This window comes from Xiphophorus maculatus, chromosome 17, assembly GCF_002775205.1.
Source record: "Xiphophorus maculatus strain JP 163 A chromosome 17, X_maculatus-5.0-male, whole genome shotgun sequence".
Taxonomy (NCBI): Eukaryota; Metazoa; Chordata; class Actinopteri; order Cyprinodontiformes; family Poeciliidae; genus Xiphophorus; species Xiphophorus maculatus.
In genome coordinates this window covers 20,078,303-20,102,940 of record NC_036459.1, presented here as the reverse complement: position 1 = coordinate 20,102,940, position 24,638 = coordinate 20,078,303, and the positions used below count along the sequence as shown (strand labels likewise).

Here is a 24,638-nt window from a genome sequence, read left to right as displayed (position 1 = left end):
CCAGGAGTCTTTGACAAAACAGATCAATATTCAAGAAGAAGATGGAGACAAGCACAGTATCTTGCAGATCTTTTCTGGAGACGTTGGATAAGGGAGTATCTCCCACTCATGCAAGAACGAAGCAAGTGGAACAGCAAAAAGAGGAACTTCAGCCCTGGAGATCTGGTTGTTATTGTGGATAACTCGGCACCAAGGAGCGCATGGACAATGGGCCGTGTTATGAGGACTTTTCCAGATGCCAAAGGCTTTGTTAGAAGTGTTTTGGTTAAAACCAAAGCCAATGTTATCCAGCGACCAATAGATAAGCTCTGTCTTTTAATGGAGGCAGCAGGATGAAATAAAAGACTTTCTAATATTTACTATGGACTGCTTTAAGCATTAGAAATGTTGAGAGGCTCTAGATAACATTTATAGACAAAAGGATTATGAACATTGATTTTTAAAGATCATAATTAAATTTCTGTCATGTTTTTGCTAGATACTAGGCTCCTATGAATATTATTTTTGTAAATTGTTACTTTGCTAAGGCTAACAATTTGGGGCCGGGATGTTGGAGCCTATTAAGGATTGGATTAACTTATCTTTGCTAATGTATTAAGGTTACAGATCTAAATTGATAAAAACAATATATCTATTGTAACTTGTTTATTTATGTGTTTTGTTTAGACCCTCCTCCTTATCAGGTGGCCTCCTGCTGTGATTAAGCAGCGGAAGCAGCTGCTGCAGGGCATCTGATTGTTTGGTTAAGGAGCGAGGGGTGAAATAGTTTTTCCACCGTACCAAATAAAGTTTAATTTTACATTTTTTGGAAAGTCAACTCGGAGAGTGTTTCTGTTATTTTTATACATTGAGAAAGTCACCGTTTGCCACCAGAAAACTTTCCGCGAGTGCTTTGTTTTGGATGAGTCGGAAAACCCTCCTCCTAGAAACTACTCTGGCACCTTTTGATTTTTGATTTTTGTTAAAATCCAAGAGTAGCCGTAACACCTGTATAGCAAAGAGTTCATAACATTTAATTAGAGAACTGATATCTATTTTATCTATTCTTAACCAATTATTCTTCTAAAAATATCCATTTTAGAAGAATAGAATATCGTATATCCAGCTTCCTCCCACAGTTCAAAAACATGACTGTCAGGTTAATTGGTCTCTCTAAATTCTCCATAGGTGTGAGTGTATATGTGCAGGATTGTTTGTCCCGTTTGTCTCTGTGTTGCCCTGCGATGGACTGGTGAACTGTCCAGGGTGACCTGTTGACCACTGGAGATAATCACCAGCATCCCTCCTAACCCCACTGGGATAAGGGGTTAGAAAATGGATGCATTGAGAATATCATATAGTAGAGATATGTTTTATTATCTGACAACAGGAGAAACTGTTCCTAAGGAATGTGCAACGGAGTAGGATACCCTCTGGTAGGCCTGTCGCGACAAACGGTAAATCAATTAATCAGATAAATTAAAACTATCGACGTCATTTTAATTATCGGCTCTTCTGGCCTTTTTCTGTTGATGACACCGAATGAAAAAAGGCTCAACTCCGGCGCTCTCTACTGACCCCGAAACCCCCTTCCTCATTTCCTTAGTGTAATGCACAGCCCACACGACAGGATCTTAGAGCTGTCGGCCCATTTTCAAAACCTGAGACCAAACATTACCCGACAGAAATCCTAGGTATAACGGTTCGATCGGTTCGTTCCTGCAGTGTGGTGTCCAACAATGGGCACAAAATAATGGCTACAAGTCCAGTGAACTAATTTTAAAACCAGGCATTAATCAATGCTTTACTACAATCTACCTGCAATGCATGTGGCTAGTGTCAGCGTAAAGTCCTGACTGAATGAAAATCATTAGAACCTATTTACGTCACGTTAACGAAGAACAGCTGAAAGTTACCGGGTTTATCAACTGCGGTAGCAATTTGGCTCCAACTCCTCCCTTTGTCATTTCTATATTCTTTGCATGTTAAATAAACATTAATGTTGTTTCCACATATCATCTCCGATGTCCGCTGGACTTCGGGTTGCGCTGTGTCAGCTGTTTGGGATTCCCCGACGTAATTTCCCCTCAGAAAGGTGGAGGAGAATCCGCTGATTGGTTACCTGTCACATTCAACAGGCTGAGTTAAAGCTCCCAGTCGGGAAAACCCCTGTGGTGTGTTACCTACCCTAACACACCACACACTCTTAGAAAGACCAACGTTCTAAGATTGTCGTAAGGGGAAAAATAGGAGCAAAAAATCATATAGTGTGAACTATATGCTGTGGTGGCGCAGGGGGTTAGCACGTCCCACATTTGGAGGCCTTAGACCCGCGGACGTCGCGGGTTCGACTCCCTGTCCCGACGACCTTTGCCACATGTCCTCTCAGCTGGCTGCCTGCAGATGCAGCTCCCGTCTCTGTGTGTGTTAATCTGTGTATAAAAAATTCTTGCTGTAACTGCGAAATAATTTCCCTGCTGGTATGAATAAAGTAATAGTGATGTGTCAGTCGCTAACGATCCGGCTCTAAGAGCCGGCTCTTTGAAGTGAACGATTGGAATCGGCTCCACAATGGGAGCCGTTTTAGGATCCTATTTGGGAGCCGGGTTTTTTTCTACAGTATATCGCTGTCTCTCCGCCTCCCTGTCGTTGTGCTTGTGCTCTGCAAGTGCCAGAGCCGATAGTTTTTCCCCACATCGTTTTTTTTTGTCCTGCGGTGCCTCGCTGTCTCTCCTCCCCCTTCTCCCTCTCCTTGCGCGTTTTGCTCTTCTGCCAGTGCTAGAGCGGAGAGTTTTTTTTCCCTCGGTCGGTCCACTGCCCTCATGTCAAGCGTGTGCTCCACACATCTGACCAATCACACATAACACTGAATATTATTTGATATTTGTATTGTGGCACCTTTTCTGTTATGAAGTTGCTTTGATACTTTTTCGTATTGTGGTGGGTGTTTGTATTTATATTTAACTGTTTAATTTATTTTAAGTTATTTTTGTGGAAGTGGTGCTATTTTGTGATAATTTAATTGGTTATAATAAAAGGTTTATTTATAAAGCATTGTTATGCGGCATTTTTACTCATCATAAGTGCTTAACAATGTCAATAATGAAACAAAATATTATAAAATTAGGTTTAAGCTATTAATTAATTAATAATGTCAAAAATATATATGGGGAGCCGAAAGAGCCGGCTCTCCACAGTAAGAAGAGCCATTAGAGCCGCATCTCGAAAAGGAGCCGAAAATCCCATCACTATAAAGTAATTCTTCTTCTTCTTCTTCTTCGTGTGAGAGGAGGGTGAGTGGAGAGCGGAAGAAGAGTGAGAGAGAGAGCGAGTGTTTACTTTTCTATCTTTGTTTTGTCTTACTGTTTTTTCACTGGGTGTTCATATTACTTGTTTAATTGTTACTTTGTGTTTAGTTCAGTCACGCTTTAAGGGGTTTTGTGGGTTTGGGGGTGGCCGTCAGGCCGGCGTCTTCAGACGCCATGGTGGTTGGTGATGGGAGTGTTTTGTCCTCCACGCTGACACGGAAGAACGGCGTCAAGGTGGGTGCCGGTTCTCCGTGCAGCGTGGAGGAAGTCTGTTTGGCGGTGGGTAAAGACATTGGGTATGGGGCAATTAAATCGGCGGCTAGGATGAACGGGGCGGTTGTTTTGTTTGTTGAAAAGGTGGAACAGGCTCAGCACTTGGTGGAGGTGGGCGTTTCTGTTAATGGCTTGTTTTTGCACGTTTCACCTTTAACTTTACCGGCGACTAAAATTACACTTTCAAACGTTCCTCCGTTCATTAGTGACGAGTTTTTAATTAAAGAACTGTCACGACACGGAAAAGTGGTGTCGCCGATTCGAAAGGTTTTATCTGGTTGTAAGTCACCTCTGCTTAAACATGTTGTGTCGCACAGACGACAGCTGTTTATGTTATTGAATAGGAGGGATGAGGAGCTAGATTTAAGGTTCCATGTTAATAAGGTTGATGGATTTGATTATATGTTGTTTGCTACTTCGTCACATATGAAGTGCTTTGGGTGCGGTCAGGAAGGCCACATTATAAAAATGTGTCCAGGCAGAGCCGAGCCGGCTCAGCCGGCTTCAGCAGAGCAGCAGCAGCCTGCTGCTGCTGAGCGGGAAAGAGAGCCACTGGGTGAGGCTACGGCGGCGGAGGATTCCGCTACTGACGCAGGTGGACCCGCGTTAGCGGAGGGGGAGCCCACTGCTGACGCGGAAGTACCTGCGGTGGTGGTAAGAGAGGATGTTGACAGCATTGTTGGGAATGATAGAACGGTAGAAATGAGTGTGTGTGAGAACATTAATGAGAGCAGTGTGTTGAGTGGTGACGGCGAGAATGGTGAGAAAGGTGAAGGAGTACAGAAAGATAGTGAGCAGAGAGAGCAGGAAAGGGTGAGGGGTGAGAAGGAACAGTTAGCGGGTGGAGCTCAGGGTGAACAGAGAGAAATGCAGGTAGATGAACAGGATGAAGGAAAGAGTAGTGTAGAGGGGGTGGAGGGAGATGTAGTGGAGAAAGAGAAAGGACTGACAGATGATGAGAGAGAGGTGGAAGCTTCTGCCCCAATAAAAAGAAGGAGCAAAAGAAAGAACGTGGTGGCTGCTGCACAAGCTAGCAAACAGGCCTGCAAGCTAACTGCAGAAAAAAAAGACGGGTCAGACAGCAGTGACGCTGAGAGCTGGTTTTCAGACACCAGCGATGTATCGGTTACTCAGTCAAGTACCAAAGAACCGAGATACCCTGTTGAGGCTTTTCGCATCTTTTTACGCCAAACGAAAGGCTTGAAAGGTGTTAAACTCGAGAGTTATTTTCCAAATCTGAGAATGTTTTATTTTTCTGCCCGATATCACATAAAGAACAGAGAGTTGTCCGGTTTTGCGGACACAGAAGTGTTTAGACTGAAAAAAATAATGTCTAAGGTCAGAAAACAATTCTGAGCATTATGATGTATGACAAGATTTCATTTTTTTCCTTAGTTTGTTGTGTGTTTTTTTTAACCCCCTACCCAGTATGGATTCTTTTAAAGTGGCATCTTTAAATCTTAATGGGGCGAGGGAGGCGGGAAAACGGGCATTAATTTATCAAATGATGAACCAGAAAAAGATTGACATCATTTATTTGCAAGAAACACATAGTAATTGTAATACTGAAACGGACTGGGGTAGAGAGTGGAGAGGAGAGGTGGTGTTGAGCCACGGCACCTCACAGAGTGCGGGAGTAGGCTTCCTCTTTTCCAAAGCTTTCACCCCGAATTCCATGGACATTGAACACGTTGTTCAGGGGAGGTGTCTTTTAGTTAGAGCTTGTTTTGATCATTTTAGCCAGGTTTTTATTAATGTTTATGCTCCCATTGTCAGTACAGAGAAAAGGCGTTTTTTTTGAGAAAATTGGGGAAAGGTTGGGAGATTGTGGGTCAGAGGATTATGTTTTTATAGGTGGGGATTTTAATTGCACTGAAAATGATGTTTTAGATCGAAACCATGCAGAGCCGCATCCGGCAGCCCAACACGTTTTGAGGCAGCTGGTCTCATCTCACGGCCTGGTGGATGTATGGAGAAGGATGCACGCAGGCTCCAGGCAGTACACATGGTCCCACATTAAAGATAACAGTATCGCTTTAGCTAGACTTTATCGTATTTATTGTTTTAAACATCATTTTAATGTGTTTAGAACATGTCAGATTGTGCCGGTGGCCTTCACAGATCATTCGTTGCTTCTAGGTGCTGTGTTTATTAGAAACATCTTACCTAGAAGCGCGTACTGGCATTTTAATTCGATTTTAACTCATGACTGTAGTTTTAAGGAAGTTTTATGTCATTTTTGGATTGGTTTTAGACAGAAAAAGTCTGATTTTACCTGTCTGAGACAATGGTGGGATTATGGGAAGGTCCAAATTAAGCTGCTGAGTCAACAACACACTGTTAATGCCACTCGAGACATCACCGGATCTATTAGAGATCTGGAGATGAATATTGTGGACTTAGAACGCCTTAGTGACTCCACTGGAAATCGAGAGTATATTGAAGCTCTTAAATCTAAAAGGCTAGTCTTAGCCAACCTGTTGGAGAATAAAGTCCAAGGCGCATTGGTCAGATCTCGGGTGCAGAACATCGCAGAGATGGATGCTCCCTCCAGCTTTTTCTTCGGCTTGGAGAGGAAACACGGGCAGAGGAAGCAGATACATTTGTTGATGTCGGACGCGGGGCAGCAACTGAGTGAGCCGGGACAGATCAGGAGGAGGGCGGTGGAGTTCTACAGTTCCCTATATCGTAGTGAGTACGAGGAAGATGAGGAATTGTATGAGGAGTTTTGTAGTGAACTGCCTCAGGTCTCTGAGGAGACTAACGCTGACCTGGAATGCCCTCTGGGGCTCCAGGAGCTCCACGCCGCTCTCCTTAGTATGCAGGGTCAGAGGTCCCCGGGTGTTGATGGGCTCACTGTAGAGTTTTACAAGGCCCACTGGGACCTTCTGGCCCAAGACTTGCTTGAGGTGTATACCGAAAGTCTGCAAACCGGCTCACTCCCCCTGTCGTGTCGCAGGGCGGTAATCACCCTGCTGCCCAAGAAGGGCAACTTGCAGGAAATAAAGAACTGGCGCCCCATGTCCCTCCTCTGCACCGACTATAAAATCCTCTCCAAGGCCCTGGCCACCAGGTTAGGGAAAGCTATGGAGCAGGTCATCCACCGGGATCAGACTTATTGCGTCCCCAGCAGGTCCATGGTAGATAACATTTACCTAATTCGGGATGTTTTGGAGGTCTCTGGTTCATTGGGTTTACAGACTGGCTTGATTTCATTGGATCAAGAAAAGGCGTTTGACCGCGTTGAACACGGCTTCCTCTGGAAAACCATGGGGAGGTTTGGGTTCGGCGAGGGTCTGATCGCCATGATCCAGGTGCTGTACAGTGGCATTGAAGGTGTGTTGAAGGTCAACGGTAGCCTGTGTGCTCCTTTTAGGGCGCGTAGAGGCGTCCGACAGGGCTGTGCGCTGTCGGGGATGCTCTATGCACTCTCCCTGGAACCCCTCCTCAGGAAAATTCGCTCAAATGTTCATGGTTTGGTTTTACCTGGTTTTATAAACAATAGAGTTTTATCTGCTTATGCTGATGATGTTGTTGTTTTTATTAGAGACCAACAGGATATCAGTGTTTTAACCAAGATTACGGACCAGTTCTCTGTTTTATCTGCTGTGAGGGTGAACTGGGGCAAGAGCGAAGCCCTGGCTATCGGTGAGTGGTCCACGGGGCTCCCGGTTCTCCCTCAAGGTCTGATATGGAAAAGAGATGGTTTTAAGTACCTTGGTGTATTTTTAGGCAGTAAAGAAATTGTAAAAAAGAACTGGGAAAACACTGAACAAAAAATACAAAACAAACTGTCAAAGTGGAAGTGGTTGCATTCGCAGTTATCATATCGAGGCAGAGTGCTTGTATTGAATAATCTTGTCGCTTCCCAGTTGTGGCATAAACTGGGGGTGTTGGACCCACCATCCGGCCTACTTATGAAGGTCCAGGCAGAGATGGTTAAGTTCTTCTGGAACGGTCTACACTGGGTGCCGCAATCTGTGTTGTTTTTACCGAGAGAGGAGGGGGGTCAGGGCCTTGTCCACCTGGCTAGTAGAACGGCGACATTTCGTTTGCAGTTTGTACAGAAGTATTTGACGAGATTTCCTGTGTGGAAAGATGTGGCCAGTTGCATTCTTAGACGTGTGAACTTTCTTGGGCTGGATGCTGCTTTGTTTTTTATTGATTTTAGTTTTTTAAAGTTAAAAGGGCTGCCCCAGTTTTATCAGAGTGTTTTTAAATCGTGTGCCTTTTTTAACTTACACAGATCAAACACGAATGATTCACTGTATTGGCTTTTAGAGGAGCCATTAGTGTGCGGCGCACGGCTGGATGTAGCAGACAGCACAGTGCCGGGTGTCGCTGGAATGCTGTCCAGGGCCGGAACAGTGACCCTGCAGCAACTCATACAGGTGGCTGGACCGGACTTTGAAAACGTCCAAGAGGTCGCTTCGACGCTGGGGGTCCGGTCTGCCAGATTTACGCGACGTTTTCTGGAAAGAGTGAGAGAGCGCCTGATGGCTGAGGAGAGACGACTCCTGCAGCGGTACGTCGCAGAGGAGTGTCACCCGGATCCGTCTGATTCTTTTCCAGATGTGCTTTTAGATCCGGACTTTGAAGAAGACGGCGGCCCCCTCCTTCGAGACTCGGGGGGGGGGGGGGGGGGACTGGATCTGTGTAAGACAGACTCGAAAGTACTGTACAGATGCTACATTAAGATTCTGAACAAAGGGACTCTGTACAGAAGGCCCGTTAGCGTGTGGACCGACAGACTCGGAGGATCTCGGCTACAATGGAGGACTTTGTACAAGCCTCCAATACGAAAAAGGACTGGCGATATGCAGTGGAGGATACTGCACGGTGCCATTGCCACAACCTCGTTTTTGGCGATCATCAGTCCCGGCGTGGTGAATGAGTGTCCTTTCTGCAGGTTATCTGAGAGTGTTTTTCATGTTTTTATAGATTGTGCACGATTACCTGTGTTTTTCACTGTGCTGTCGACATTTTTTAGTCTTTTTAGTGTAGTTCTCACCAGTTCTGTTTTTATTAATGGGTTTCCTCACAGTAAAGCCACAAGATTTAAGTCACGGATTTTAAATTATTTATTATCAGAAGCCAAGATGGCAATTTATTTAACTCGACGTGATAAGATGCAGGCTGGACCTCATTTGAGTATTATTGATGTGTGGAAGATTAACGTGAAAGCCAGACTGAGGCTGGAGTTTTGCTTTTACAAAGCTACCAGGAACCTCAAAGAGTTTGTGGACCTGTGGGGGTTTGAAAACAGACTGTGCTCCATTTCAGAACAGAACGAATTAGAATATAACAAATTATTATTATAAATGTCAATTATTGTGCTGCTGATTGTTTGATTTGATTTTTATTGTTTAATAAATGTTGTGTTAAAAATCAAAATCTTCTTCTTCTTCTTCTATTGCATCAGGTAGTCGATGTGCCCATCTTCTCTATTTAAATCTAATTATTACTGAAGGACAACATAATATACAGACTTCATAATCTGCACTCTTTTGATTGAATGCAGTATTTATTTCCACTTTGGGTTTATGTTGTTTAGTTGTTTTTTTTAATGTGAGCTTTTTGTTAATGGAGACTGAGAATCCATTTTATTTTTGTTTTTGGTTGTTTTGTTTATTTTATTTATCAGTTCCAGTGTTAAGTTTTCTTTTGAAAATAAAGTGTATTTACCTTTGGGAGGAAATCGCATGCATTATTACATCATTTCCATTAAATCAGTGTAAAAAGGTCTTCAAACAATATTATCGTTTATCGCAATAATTTTTGAGACAATTAATCATTGAGCAAAATTTGCTATCGTGACAGGCCTACCCTCTGGAGATGATTATGCAAAGAAGGATTCTTCATAGGATAAAGAAAATTATGGACAACACTGACCATCCTCTTCACACAACTGTCTTGGGAAGGCAGATCATCTTCAGTCAGAGGCTTCTTCAGATTCGGCTTCAGAAATCTTTCCTGCCAACAGCCATCATGCTCTTGAATAACTCTTTGAAAAATCCAAATTAATGAGTTACAGCATTTAATTTCCCTTTGGAATTAAGTATTTTTAAATTTGAATATAAATCAAACTCTGCTCAAGGCCCCAAACAACATTATTATTATTATTATTATTATTATTATTATTATTATTATTATTATTATTATTATTAATAATAATAATAAAACTCTGCTGTAAATTCAATCATATGCACTTGACTATTACTTTTGAAGTCCTTTAAATTTGTCTGCTTTTGTACCACTTAAAAAAAAAATAACTGTTCAATTTGATTATTATAAAAATCAATGTGATATTAATGCCCATGATGAGTGTATGCAAACTTTTTGCCTGTACTGTAAATGTCCAGCTGTGTGTGGATGTGTTACAGAAAGTGACCTGTTTGTGTCCCTGTATATTTGAAGTCTGTTAAAACATTTTACTACTTAATATAAACACTAATGTGTTGATTACGAACACAAACTAATGGGGGCTATTTTTATCCTACAAGCTAGTTTTATTGATTGACTGTTTTTATATCTGTTTTTCTTCTGATCAGGTTGAACATCCTCCTGGGTGGCATGACGCCTCTGTATTTCCATATCATAAATGTGTGCTTGCACTGTGCCGTTACCTGCCTGCTCATGTACACATGTGAACGTTGCGTGTTTGAGAACCCATGCCTGGCTTTCATCACGGCACTCCTCTTTGCTGTGCACCCTGTTCACACGGAGGCGGTGAGTACAGTTCAATACCTGTTCTCCATCTATCACACTCTGTAGAATTTTAATTAGTCGTTTTTGCAAAAAAGGGTTTTCTGATAAACAGAATTTCAAGCATTAGAATGTAACTGTTTTAAAAAATGAAAATGATTTACCTTTCAGCAGATGCTTATTCATTCAACTCTATTGTAGTTTTTAAGATGAAACTCATTAATAGGTATTTTGAAGGTCCTGGGTTCAAGACCCGGCCTGAGGTCTTTCTGTATGGAGTTTGCATGTTTTCCCTGTGCCATTGCTTCCTCTCACAGTCCAAAAAACATGACTGTTAGATTAATTGGTCTCTGTAAATTCTGTTTAGGTGTGAAGGGGTGAGTGTACATGGTTGTTTGTCTTTGTGTTGCCTTGAGATGGACTGGCTACCTGTCCAGGGTATACCCCGCTTCACAGCTCCCCTTGACTCCTTGCAAGTATAAGTGTATTAAACAATGGATGGGTGGGTAAATCACTATATTTAAATAAAAGTTTAGTCAGCTGTGTTAAAAGTTGACTAAACATGGTTTTCTCACTTTACTAAACTTAAAGGGGAACCTCTAAAGTTGTTGAATAGAAAGATGAAAAGAATAAAATATGTGAAACACTTAATCCCCATGAGCACAAAGATGCTCAGGGCTGCAGAATTTACTTTCTTCTTCTTGTCAACAAAGTGGACACTACTGTGATATGGCTCTCTGCTGTCAAGATGGTCTGCACTACATGGTGAAATATTGCTGTTAAGTGTGCTTCCGGTTCAGCTTTTTTCTTGTTGTAATGCAGGTGGTTATGGTTGCACCCAAAGGAATAATTCTGTAAAATCTGCCCAGAAGACCATCAGCTGCTCTCTGCCTTCTCTTGAAGAACTCCACAGTTCCTGCTGCCTCAAGAAAGCCAAGAACATTTTAAAAAACTCCTCACACCACAGTCACAATTTGTTCCAACTGCTACCATCTGGCTGCAGATACAGGAGCATTAAAGCAAGGACAAACAGACTAAAGAACAGTTTTATACCCGGTAGTCATAAAGGCACTATTTATCACCCAATTTCGTTATGATCCATATAACTTATTGCATGGTTTCTATAATGACAATAAAGACTATTATTATTATTAAAACATGGCCCATAAAGTGAAATAACTCAAGAATGTCATCCAAATCAGCCTTACCAATCTAAATATGATGCTTCAGTTGGCATTACGTCTTTTTCCATCATAATGGAAAAAGATCATTGCCATCAGTCATTTTTGGCTTAGAACTTGCAACACATTCTCCCTCCCGACTTGTCATATATTGACGAGTTGGGACGATTTCTGACCATGCGTTGCATATTGATGCAAAGGGTACCCCCTTCGCATCAATATGCGACGACTTGGGCAGGGTCCTTCGGCGTCACATGTTGATGATTTGGGTAGGTCATGTGTTTTACGTGGATTATTAACGCGAAGGGTTCTCGTAACTGCTGCCGAACCTTCAAAACCCGACGATTTGGTTAGGTTTAGGGCAAAAATTACGGTATGGGATAGGGTAAAACCCCTCACGTCACATATTGACGTGAAAGGGGTACCCCTTTCGCGTCAATATGTGACGAGGACGGACCGTCCCATGCGTCAATATATGACGACTTGGGAGTGAGAATAGGTTGGAACTTGATGCTGTTTCGAAATGTAAAGTCATTCACGGCTGAATGAGCACTATTAAGGTGAAACTTAAGGAGCTTGGGTTAGGTTAGGTTTAGATTAGTGTTTATTTCAAAGCACAATCGCATAAAGAGCACTTTATACCCCATTTTATGCCCTTTTTGGATTGTTTCATTTTCCTGTTCAAGGAAACTGTTTCATTTACAACTGGTTCTGCTTAAGGATGAATTTACCATCTTAGCACCACTTTAGGTATTAAGATGCAGTTAGTCAGCATGGGGCGCAGCTCTGATCACTGCCTGGTCACTGGCATATTGCACTCCGGATAGCCATAGACGTAGATCGAAATGTTATGTATTGTAATAGAGTTCAAAAACAAAAGTTCTGCAACCCTGAGAAACTTTCCACAGGTATCTACAGGTTTTCCTTTTAGTGGCTCGGTCTTGAGCCATTTATCCCTTAACTATTTTTAAACACAATCCTTTGGTAAGCTAACTGTAGCGTCGCACTTTCAGCTCATGTCACAATAAATCAACTGTTGTGTACATGTAATACCTCTTGGACCACTAGGGGCACCCGTGGACCACAGTTTGAGTAAGACAGAGATAGACGGAACACAGCAGCCTGCTGTATCTGACGCATAGTGCAAGTGTATCTTTACGGACAAACTGTAAAATTACATTTCTTATTGAAGATGACTACATAAACTAAAAACTAGAATATACACATTTGGTAAATGTCTTTGTGAGCCCCTGCTTTACTATTTTTATTGCTGAATTGAGTATAATTTTAGATTTTTGTGTATTTTATTCCCAGGAAAATGTATAAGGTCGTATGCACAAATCGAAAATTAAATATAGTAGCCATATTTTAATTTAGACCATAACTAATTAAAACTTTTAACAATATAACAGCAAGAAAGATAATGCAATAATTAATGAGGTCAAATTTTATTAATTTGAATGTGTTCTTTGGCTAACGTCTCTCTTCTGATTAAAATTGTAAATTGTGTATGATCAAATCAAGTTTTATTTGTAAAGCACCTTTCAGCAACAAGGCATTTCAAAGTGCTTTACAGTACATACAACACAGAAATACAAAGTCATAGAACACACAGTCAACAACATTACATTTGCACATCAGATTATTGTTTAATGTTTCATGATAAATATGAAACATTAATTCATTGATTGATTTCACATTAATCAATGAAATTTAATGTTTCATGATAAACATGAAACATTAAAAACTAGAGTATACACATTTAGTAAATGTTTTTGCAACTCTAAATAGCTGGGGTTTTAGTCTAGATTTAAAGGAACTCAGTGTTTCACCTGTTCTGCTGTTTGTTCCAAATTTGTGGTGCATAGAAGCTGAATGCTGCTTCTCCATGTTTAGTTCTGATTCTAGGGATGCAGAGCAGACCAGAACCAGAAGACCTGAGAGGTCTGGAAGGTTAATACAACATTAGCAGATCTTTAATATATTGTGGTGCTAAGCCGTTCAGTGATTTGTAAAGTTACAATAGGATTTTAAAGTCTATTCTCTGAGCTACGGTGAGCCAGCGGAGGGTGTTAAAACTGGTGTTATGTGGTCTATCTTCCTGGTTTTAGTGAGAACTCCAGCAGCAGTGTTCTGGATCAGCTGCAATTGTTTGATTTTTTTTTTTTTTGGCAGACCTGTGAAGACACTGTTGTAATACTGTTGGGAACCACTGCAATAATCAATGCGACTGAAGATAAACGCATTGATGAGTTTCTCTAGATCTTGCTGAGACATAAGTCCTCTAATCCTGGAAATTTTCTTTGGGTGATATAAGGCCGACTTTGAAACTCTCTTTACGTGGCTCTGAAGGTTCAGGTCAGAATCCATCACTATTCCCAGGTTTCGGGAATCGCTGGTTTTTAGCTGCAATAAATGAGACTGTGTATTGACTGTAGATTAGGGCTGTTGTAAACGAATATTTTAGTAATCGAGTAATCTATCGATTATTCTTACGATTAATGGAGTAATCTAATAAAAAAAGATCAAATAAAACATTGGTAAATCTAACATAACAGCAGTATTACTATCGCAACATCAGTCCAATTTTTCACATTTGAGCTTCCCTAACAATAACTTTTCTTCTGTAGTTTAGAAAATTAACCAGGGGGTGCTAGTGAGCAATGGAGAAGTAGGCAGCGTTTCCCTAGAGCCCCTGCAAATTTAGAAATATTTTTGGCGCTAACTTGACATTTGGACAATTTTACAATAGGTTGGGAGAGAGAAAAGTCTAGACTTCATTTAACTGCACCAGGACATGATGAAAGCAAATTTGAGGATGCATAACTCCAACAATGACAAGAAAGCGAAAGAACTGGGCCCAGCCACCCCGGTCTCGCCTGAAGGTAGCTATCCGATGGCTAATGCTACCATCCTAAAGGCTATAAACTCTCTCCGCACAGAACTACAAGTTACCAAGTTTGAAATTTGTCAGACAATAGACACTCGCATTGAAGAGGTGTCCGCCACTATCAGAGGAGAACTCCTTGTCCTCAAAACCGAGACTCAAAATGCCATTCACGTGCTGAAAACGTCCAACGACCAACATTGCGTATCCATTGCTGAACTACATCGAGCGGCCACACAGTCAGCAGATGCCATAACTGCGCGAGAGTTGGAGATAAAACGTCTACGGACAGAAACAAATCAGCTAACAGAAAAATACATGGATCTTGAAGGAAGGTCCAGACGACAAAATATACGGATTGCAATGTTAAGAGAAGGGGCAGAGAAAGGCGCAGAATTGAACGGATTCGTCTCGCAGCTCCTGAAAGACGTGCTGACTCTGGATGACTTACCGCTGGTGGACCGCGCTCATAGAGCTCTACGAAGGCGTCCAGCCAGAAGACACAGGACCTCCTCGGGCGTTGGTGGTGAGACTCCATTATTACCGCGAAGTTACAATGATCCTCCGGAAGGCCATGACTCAGAGGGACCTCGCCTACTGCGGGCAGAAGATCCACATCTGTCCTGACTTCACTCCCGAGATCGCGAAACGCAGAACTGCATACAACGGTGTCAGAGCACTTGTTCGGGACAAGCCGGGAGTTCGGTATGGACTTTTATATCCTGCAAAGCTGAGAGTGACTTTCAGAGGAACAGAAACAATGTTCACAGACGCGAAGGAAGCCCAAAGGTTCGCGGAGCTCCATTTTGGCACGGGTGGGGATGACGCGGGCGACGCAGTGGCGGACACCTGATGCAGATGTGGAGTGGCTGGATTCTGGTAGTACTCAATGTTGGACTGTCCTGTGATGTTTAATCAGCTTAATTTATATAATGTTTAGAATCTTCATCTTGGTTACATAATTAGATGCCTTAAGTTTCGTTGGCAATTTGAAGTGGGCTGATATTTATAAATAGTAGCTTATATAACCTGACATGTTTTTCAGACCATTTCTTTTCAGCCGCTCAGATGTTAGTTTGGTGCTTGAATTTTATATTTTTGCAGAGCCTTTTTCAACTTCTAATTAGGAGTTAATAGTAAGGGAAGTTGTTACTTGAGTAGGTTAATGTGTCTTTGTTGTGTGAGTGTTACTCTTAATTTATTTTTTCTGTTTATCCTTTTCTTTATAACTTCCTTAGAGGGGTCTCACCTTACTTTGCAGGTGGTTCTTAGTATAGGCAAGTCAGTAAGTATTTTGTTTGAAGGGGTGGGCTGGGACTTATTTATGATGTATAATCATCTCTTTCACACTTATGAGGACCTCTATATTCTTTTTCATTCTAATCTAAGTTATGGAGGTTAACACAACACAAACAAAGAAGGGCGACAAGTTACTTTGGTCACATGGAATGTTAAAGGTTTGAATAATCCTGTTAAGAGAGGTAAGATATTAGCACACCTAAAGACATTGTCCAGTGATGTAATTTTTCTTCAGGAAACCCACTTTAATAAGAATGAGCACATAAAACTGAGATGCAGGTGGACAGAACAAGCTTATCATTCTACTTGTGCAGTGAGAGCTAGAGGCGTGGCAATATTATTCAAGAAAGGTACACCTTTTACCCATAAATCAACCATATCCGACAGGGAAGGCAGATATTTAATATTAGTTGGAGAATTGTACTCTGTTCCTATAACTCTGGTTAATATATACAGCCCCAACGTAGACTCTCCACTTTTTACAAACATCTGACATTTACCCAAATACCTGACATTTCGCAGACTAATCTAATCATTGGAGGGGACCTGAATCTTGTTTTAGATCCATACTTAGACCGCTCATCAACACGTAGAGCACCGACCTCTAATGCTAGTATTTCCTTAAGGAATACCTAAATAACTCTAATTTATTTGATACCTGGAGGATTTTTAACCCACAGGGGAAAACCTATTCATTTCACTCAAATGTTCACAATGTGTACACACTAATCGATTATTTAATGATGAATGCAAAATTATTGCCCTATACTAGTGAAGTAAAATATCACAATATAGCTATTTCAGACCACGCCCCCCTTTCTCTGGATTTACATTTAGATAATTTGAACCAAACTGAAAGAACATGGAGGGACAACTGTTGAGGGAGCCAGAATTCTGTAAGTTTGTCAGAGAGCAGATACGTTTTTCTTTGAAATGAATGACCTTCCGGGAACGTCTCCTTCAATACTGTGTTAAACTATGAAAGCCTATTTAAGGGGAGGTATTATATCTTTTTGAGCAGCATGGAGGAAAAGGAATCGTGCAGAGTTGGTGGATTTAGAGCAGGTGTGCTGTCAGGTTTAAACACCTATTGAGACAGATTAAACAAACACAAGAAAGACAAGAGAGTTAGATTCTTTTGTACTCGCGAGAACAGCCAGAGATGTTTTCAGTCACATGTCTCTTCCGTTCTGAAAACATGTGTCCGTTCTCCCTTTTTATCACATAATTGCAACGCAAATGCTAGTCACTAACATAACACATGGTATCTACACACTAGATTATTCTGTTCCAGACACAGGGTACAACAGAGCAAGTTGTATGTCTTCATGGCGACAGTTTTATAGCTATCCAACAGGTCAAGGATGCAGAGGTTTCTGCTGAACGATAACCCTGTTGAAAACAGTTGTCTCTGCTCTTCCTCAGAGAGGCCTTCTGAGAAAGGAATCAAAGTAATTCTACAACACAGAAACTTTCTTTATGCTAAGATTGAAACAAATAAAGGCATACAAAGACAAGAACATTATAAAGGCACATGAAACAACAAATATTTGATAATAATAAATACAATTTACCTAACATGTGCCCAAAGTGGGTCCTCGAGGGCCGGCATCCTACTTGTTTTAGTTCTCTCCCTGGTTTAATGCACCTGGATCCAATGCTGGCTCTCCTTCTTAGAAGGCCTAAGATGAACACTGACATGCTGAAAAAGTTGTTACTACCACTAGGGAGAGAACTAAAACGTGCAGGATGCCGGCCCTCGAGGACCCACTTTGGGCACCCCTGATGTAGAGCAACAAATTAGGCGTCTGGACAAGGATAACGCTACACACCCCTTTACAGAAACTCGTAAAAAAATTCTTTCACTGAGGTACAAATATAATCAATTATTGTCAGACCACATTACTAGAGCTTTCATTTTTACTCAACAGAAATATTTTGAATTTGGGGAAAAACCTAATAAATTATTGGCTAGACAATTAAGGAAAATGGAAAGTGACTGTACAATTAACAAAATTAAATCAGAAAATGGGTACATTTTAACCTCACACAAAGGCATTAATCATAGATTTAAACAGTTTTATGAATCATTGTATTCCTCCAATGCTGCAAAAGATGATTTAATTATACAGCAGTCTTTAGATAGTTGTAATCTCCAAACTTTAACTGAGGAAGACAGGAGCTCTCTTAATTCAAATCTCTCATGCATATATATTCAGGTTGCTATTAAATCACTGAAAAGTGGGAAAACAGCTGGTCCTGATGGATATCCTGGGGAATTTTATAAAGAATTTAGTGAACTTTTATGACCATATTATTATTATTATTTTTTTTTTTCAAAAATCTGTTTATTGTCTTTTACATTTCAAAAGAGACACAGACAAATAACTCACAAGTGCACAAAACACCTAACAAAACCAAAAGAAAACACATTAACAACTTAAACATTCAAGGTGACAAACATTAGTTGATTGCAGTGAGACAGAGTACTTTAAGTTTGTTATCTCAGGGGTGTAATTTGAGACTTAGTCCAAGAGATTTAATCACAGTCCACAAGCTAAGTATGAGGTGATGGCATCGTCCTTCCTGGTTCTATCATCCTGACGTCAGTGTTTCCGTTTCATACATTTTTTGAGCAAGTGAGTACATTTGGAATTAACATAAAGATAACAGACTTACAGCCACTATAAGAATATAAGCATAAGCAAAATTAGCTAGAGTACATTCAGTCAATCATCATTATGAGTATTTATATTTTCCAAGAATAGCAAAAACTTTTCCCATATCTTTTTGAACACACAATATTTACCCTTAATCATATAGGTGAGTTTCTCCAAGGCAAGAGAGCTTGATAATGTAGACATCCAAGTCTTTAATTGGGGTCTGGTTACAGATTTCCAGGACCTGGCTATACTATATTTAGCCTGCACCAAACAATAAATTATAGATTTTTGATCAACCTTGCTTATTTGAGTTTGAGTGGGAAAAATTCCTAAGACACACAACCTAGGACAGGGATTGAGTTTAGTACCGACGATAAGTGAAATTTTATCCAAAACCTCCTTCCAAAAATTCTGAATATCAGGACATTCCCAAAGGCAGTGAATCAAATTGCCTTTATCTCCACATTTAGCACATGTGTCCGGAATGTTGGAATTAAATTTATTTAGTAATGTTGGAGTAACATATGTTCTCATCAACCATTTGTATTGGATTAACTTGAATTGAGTATTAATAGATTGTGTCTGTGCCTTCAGACAGGCTCTCTGCCATTCCTCTACTGATATATTGCATTTCAAGTCGTCACACCAGGCCAATCTTTTGTGTTCTGAGGATGTCTGGGAGCTGTCTTTGATGATGTTATAAAAACGGGATATTAGGCCCTTCTTCAAATGGCAATTTGTTGCCAATTCTTCTATAGAAGTAAGACTAGGTAATGGTAGAGACCTTTGAGTACCCAAGACAAAACTTCTGATTTGCATAAACTTAAAAAAAAGTTTAGTTGGAATGTCAAATTTCTGTTTCAAATCTTCAAAACTCATCATAATCCCTTTATCAAATAAATCTGAAATTTTGCATAAACCTTTAGCATACCATGTTTTAAAACCCATGTCTTTCCTACCTGGTTCAAATGTCATGTTGCCCCAGATCGGGGAGAATTGGGATAGTGTTGGTATTTCATTTTGTATTTATGTACATCATACCATACTCGGATAGTGTTTTTAACAAATGGGTTGGAAGTATTTTTTAATAACTTTTTGCATTTCCTTGAGTATAGATATGAATTTAGGGATAAGGGAGTGGTATTTATATTTTCTATATTTACCCACGACTGAACAGTTGCTGAAAACCAACAGGATGCACTAGAGATCTGAGCAGCCCAGTAATACCACTTGAAATTTGGCACACCTAGCCCTCCTCTGTCATATGGAAGATATAATAATGATAAGCGTAATCTGGCTCGTCTGTTGTTCCAAATGAAGTTATTTAGGATGGTCTGAATTTTTGTAAAAAAAAAACGTCGGGAGGATTAAGAGGGATAGCCTGGAAAAGATATAGGAATTTAAGGAGAACGTTCATTTTGAGAATATTTATACGGCCAATCATAGATATCGGTAAGGTAGACCATCTATCAAGTGATTCCATTGTTGAGTTAACCACCGGTGTGTAGTTTGCCTGAACCAGATCATCTATGTTTGGAGTAATTTTTATGCCTAAATAAGTAAGGCTGTCTTTTGCCACCTGAAATATTGTATGAATTGGAGGATTATTTCTTTCAGCCTGTTTTAAAAATAGGATGGTGGATTTAGATTTGTTAAGTTTATAACCGGAAATATAACTAAACTCATTGATAGTTTTAAGTAGTTGGGGGATTGAGCAACTTAGATTGGACAACATTAAAATAATATCGTTGGCAAATAGTCCAATTTTAGATTCAATATTTTGTATTCTGACACCATGTATGTTTTGATTATTCCTTATGGCAATAGCCAATGGCTCAATTCCCAGAACAAAGAGGAGGGTTGAGAGGGGACAGCCTTGACGCGTGCCCCTACCTAGAGTAAATGATTTAGATACAATGTTATTAGTTATAACTGAGGCAGAGGGTTTATTATAAAGTATTTTAATCCAGTTTATGAAATAATTACCAAAACCAAATTGAGAAAGAACTTTGTAGAGATAATTATGTTCCACTCTATCGAATGCTTTTTCTGCATCAAGTGAAAGCAAAGCTGTATCAGGGTGTTCATATTTAGCATGAATTATATTCAGTACACGACGGATACCATGGTGAGCTTGCCGCCCCTTTATAAATCCGTTCTGATCAGGGTCAGAAAGGGATGGTAAAAATTTCTCAAGTCTGATTGCTAGAACTTTATATATTATTTTGGCATCAGAGTTTATAAGTGAGATTGGTCAGAGGGATTCGCATCTAGTGGGAGATTTCCCAGATTTAGGTAGAACTGTTATGATCGCATTTCACAAGGAAGGAGGTAATTCTTTAATGGTATAACTTTCTAATAGCATATTATAGAGGGGCTGCAGTAGTTCATTTTTAAATATTTTATATAGGTCCAAAGGAATTCCATCTGGACCAGGTGATTTTCCTGATTTTAATTTATCTATTGCATTTGAGAGTTCATCTATAGATATTGGCATATCCAGTTCTGATTTAGCTGTTTCACTAAGTGTGGGGATGTTTACAGACTTAAGAAAGGAGTCTAGTGTTGCTTGTGGTATGTGCCCTTTAGACGTATATAATTTTGAGTAATAATCTTTAGAGATCATTAATTTTTTGAGGATCAGTAGTGTTTTCATTTGCAGTTGTAATTCATTTATTGCCCTCTCATTCTGCAAAGCTTTAATGTGCCACGCTAAAAGTTTTCCTGCCCTCTCTCCCTGATCGTAGTAGGATTGTTTCAATCTGAATATCTCTGATGAAGCTTTGTTAGTAGATAGTTTGTCATATTTTGCTCTCAATATTAGCAGTTCTTGTTGCCTTTCTTTAGAACCCTTTAGATTTATCTCAAGCTCAGTCACTTATTTGTTCTTCAAGTTTTAGCATCTCCATGATAGTTTTATTAGCTTTATTTCTTGTGTAGCTTATCATCTGACCCCGTATAAAAGCCTTAAAGGCTTCCCATTACGTAGCTGTGGTCTCAGATTTATTAAGGCTGAAGTAATCATTAATATTTATCTCAATATATTTCAGAAATTTGGGCATTTGCAACCAGTGGGGTTTTAATCGCCAAATAGGATTACGTTTAAACGCAATTAAGGGTGAAAATTTAAGCATGCGTAGTGAGTGGTCAGAGATCAATATGCTTTTGTAGGCACAACTTTTAATTCTGGTAACCAAGGAGTTTGAAATTAGGAAATAATCTATACGGCTATAGCTATTATGGGTAGTTGAGTGGCAAGAATATTCTTTCTTTGTTGGATTCTGTACTCTCCATATATCTCTTAAGTTTAGTTCAGACATAAAATGTTGTATAACCCATCTACTTTTAGGGTGTTACAAATCTAAACCCGATGATCGGTCGAGATTAGGATCTAAAGTACAGTTAAAATCTCCACCCAAGATTACATCACCGTGGAACGCTATAATAGAGAGAAACAAATTATTGTAGAAATCAGGGTCATCTATATTAGGACCATACAGGTTAACCAAAATTAAGTTTTGGTTCATCATTGAGGCTTGGATTATTATGAATCTCCCAACAGGATCTATGATAGTCTTTTTTATACAAATAGGTAAAGATTTATGAATAAGAATTGCCATGCCCCTAGCATGTGGAGAAAATGAGCTTGAAAATACTTGACCCGGCCATCTTCTTCTTAGTCGTGCAACTTCATATGTAAGTAAGTGTGTTTCTTGGATAAAAACCACTTTTGGATGGTATTGTTTAAGTCTATTCATTACTTTTTTGAGCTTGATCAATTTCCTAAGGCCTCTTACATTCCAGGAGATCACATCAACAATGGACTCAGTACTCATTTGCTTAATGTCCATATATCATCTCTTTCTGTTTTTTGTCTCAACTGTAGGAACTTGCAATTTACAACTTGAAGAACATTGCACCTTGATAACACTGAACATTTACAAACACAAAAGACTTTCCTGAGATTTCCCACCAGTGGGAATCTCCACCTCCCCTTCCCCTCTATTCTGTGACTTGGCTATGCTACCACAACCTTAAACTGCGAACCCCGACCATGGTATCTAAAAATTGTTCCCCACCGCTTAGTCGAAATGTGTATCGTCCAGGATCACCGATCAAATGGAGTATTGATCCTTATTAAACCTTGCTGGCGCCATCTAGCGTGTAAATGTGGTTACCTGTCAGTTTGTTGTCTTGTTTTCCGTATAAATTCCTCCACCTCCGTTGGCGTGTGGAAGAGGAAGCGATTATCATGGTGGAAAATCCTCATCTTTGCTGGGAATATCAGTCCAAAGTTTATATTCAGATTACGGAGCTGTTGTTTCACCCGGTCGTATTGTTTCCGTTGTTTCACCACATCCGCGGACAGGTCAGGGAAGAACATCACATGGCAACCGTTGTACATCACCTTTCCTTTCAGACGGGCTGCAGTCATCACCCTCATCTTGTCTTGATAGTTTAGGACTTTCATGATGATCACGCGTGGCGGGCCGCCAGGAGCTCTCTGGCCCTGCAGCCTGTGGGCCCGCTCGATAATGGGGGGGATGGAAACGCGTCCCGCCCCAGGACCTCCATCAGCCAGGTCTGCAGAAAAGCCACGATGTCCCCTTGCTCTGTTTTCTCGGGTAAACCCACAAGCCTCAGGTTGGATCTCCGGCTTCTGTTTTCAAGCTTGTCCACCTTCAAAGCGAGATCCTGGATTTTCTTTTGTATGGTTGCTTCTTTGCCTGTTAACGAGGCGACGCCGTCCTCCAGGTTGCTTATGCGGGATTCTGCAGAGGTAAGCCTCTCGAGGAATACTCCAATTGTGTCTTTAATTTCTTGATTCGAAGTTATAACCTCCCGTAGTTGCATGGTGAAGTGAGTTTTCAAAGCTTGAATTGCTTCCAGGAGGTTAGCTCCAGAAGTCTGGGAGCTAGTGTTAGCCTCCTCCATGTGCTCGGTTTCCACTTCGTTGCTAGCGTCTCCTTCGGATCCCTCTTTGCTGGTTGTTTTCGCTTTTAATTTGTGTTTACTCGGCATCTTGGCAGGTTGAATTGAATCCCAGAGAATTTGCTCGTACGAAAAATATCTTAGTGGTCTAGATATCTAAATGCAGGGTATATTGGTCGGAGCTCAGAGCCGAGCAGCTTCTCAGTAAGACGCCATAACCGGAAGTCTTTTATGACCTTATTTGCTACAAATGTACACCCAAGCAAACTCAGATATTATCCTACCGCCTACTATGAGAGAAGCCACTATTATACTAATACCAAAAAAGGATAAGGATCCTGAGGAAGTAGGTAATTACAGGCAAATAACACTGTTAGCCTATGATCAAAAGATACTAGCCAAAATTCTAGCTAATAGGTTGACTTTATTAATGGATAAATTAATTCATCCTGATCAGATGGGTTTTATACCAAACAGACACTCTTTCTTTAATTTGCGACGTCTTTATAATGTGATCTACTCTCAGAGTGAGGACACTTCTGATTTGGCTGTCCTTTCCCTCGATGCGGAAAAGGCCTTTGACCAAATAGAATGGTCCTACCTTTTTGCAACCCTGAGAAGATATGATCTTGGTGAACACTTTGAAAAATGGTTAAAAATTCTTTATCATACACCGTGTGCAAGAATTGTCACTAATAAGACACCATCTCCTGCATTTCAATTACATAGGGGCACCAGACAGGGCTGCTCGCTCTCACCCTTACTTTTGCCTTAGCCCTAGAACCCCTTGCACAATCAATTACAATTTGGCTAGATCGCAGTTTTACACAATCCAATTGGATCACAATGGAAAAAGAAGACTGCAGCCCTCATGAAATTGGTGCTCTTATTCTGTCACCCACAAGTATAGATACCTTGGCATACAACAATAACCACATCATCCACAGTACTATACGTATTTGGAAACAGATAAAATCACAGTTTGGTATTGAATCTATATCTACCTTATTACCAATAGCAAAGAATCCCTCATTTGTCATCTCTGCAGAGTATCACAATTTAGCACTCGTCTTCAGCAAAACTAAAGCACAGTCACTTCCCCCTCATCGACCTTTCGAGTGCGCCATAGACCTCCTCCCCGGAGCCCCACTGCCCTCCAGCCATCTCTATAACATTTCTCGACCCGAACAGGAAGCCATGGAGACTTACATTAAAGACTCCTTGGCGGCAGGAATCATCCGTCCCTCATTCTCTCCTTTAGGAGCGGGATTTTTTTTTGTTGGAAAAAGAGATGGATCACTGAGACCCTGCATTGATTACCGGGGTCTTAACCAGATTACCATTAAAATAAATACCCATTACCTCTTCTCTCCTCTGTTCTAGAACCAGTTCATGGCGCCACGTTTTTTTC

The 24,638-nt window shown here is 40.6% G+C and overlaps 1 protein-coding gene across 4 annotated transcripts in view; it reads left to right on the top strand.

Moving 5' to 3' along the window:
* The window catches only part of tmtc1 (transmembrane and tetratricopeptide repeat containing 1), a 128,608-nt gene that overhangs the window by 10,624 nt on the left and 93,346 nt on the right, over positions 1-24,638 (top strand). For 3 of the 4 annotated variants that reach the window (XM_023349870.1, XM_023349871.1, XM_023349872.1), the window contains exon 2: positions 10,112-10,289. The exons of the other annotated variant lie outside the window; for it this stretch is intronic. In XM_023349870.1, the coding sequence (XP_023205638.1) occupies positions 10,112-10,289 (178 nt within the window). The remainder of the gene's footprint in view (positions 1-10,111; positions 10,290-24,638) is intronic. 4 annotated transcript variants of the gene reach the window in all.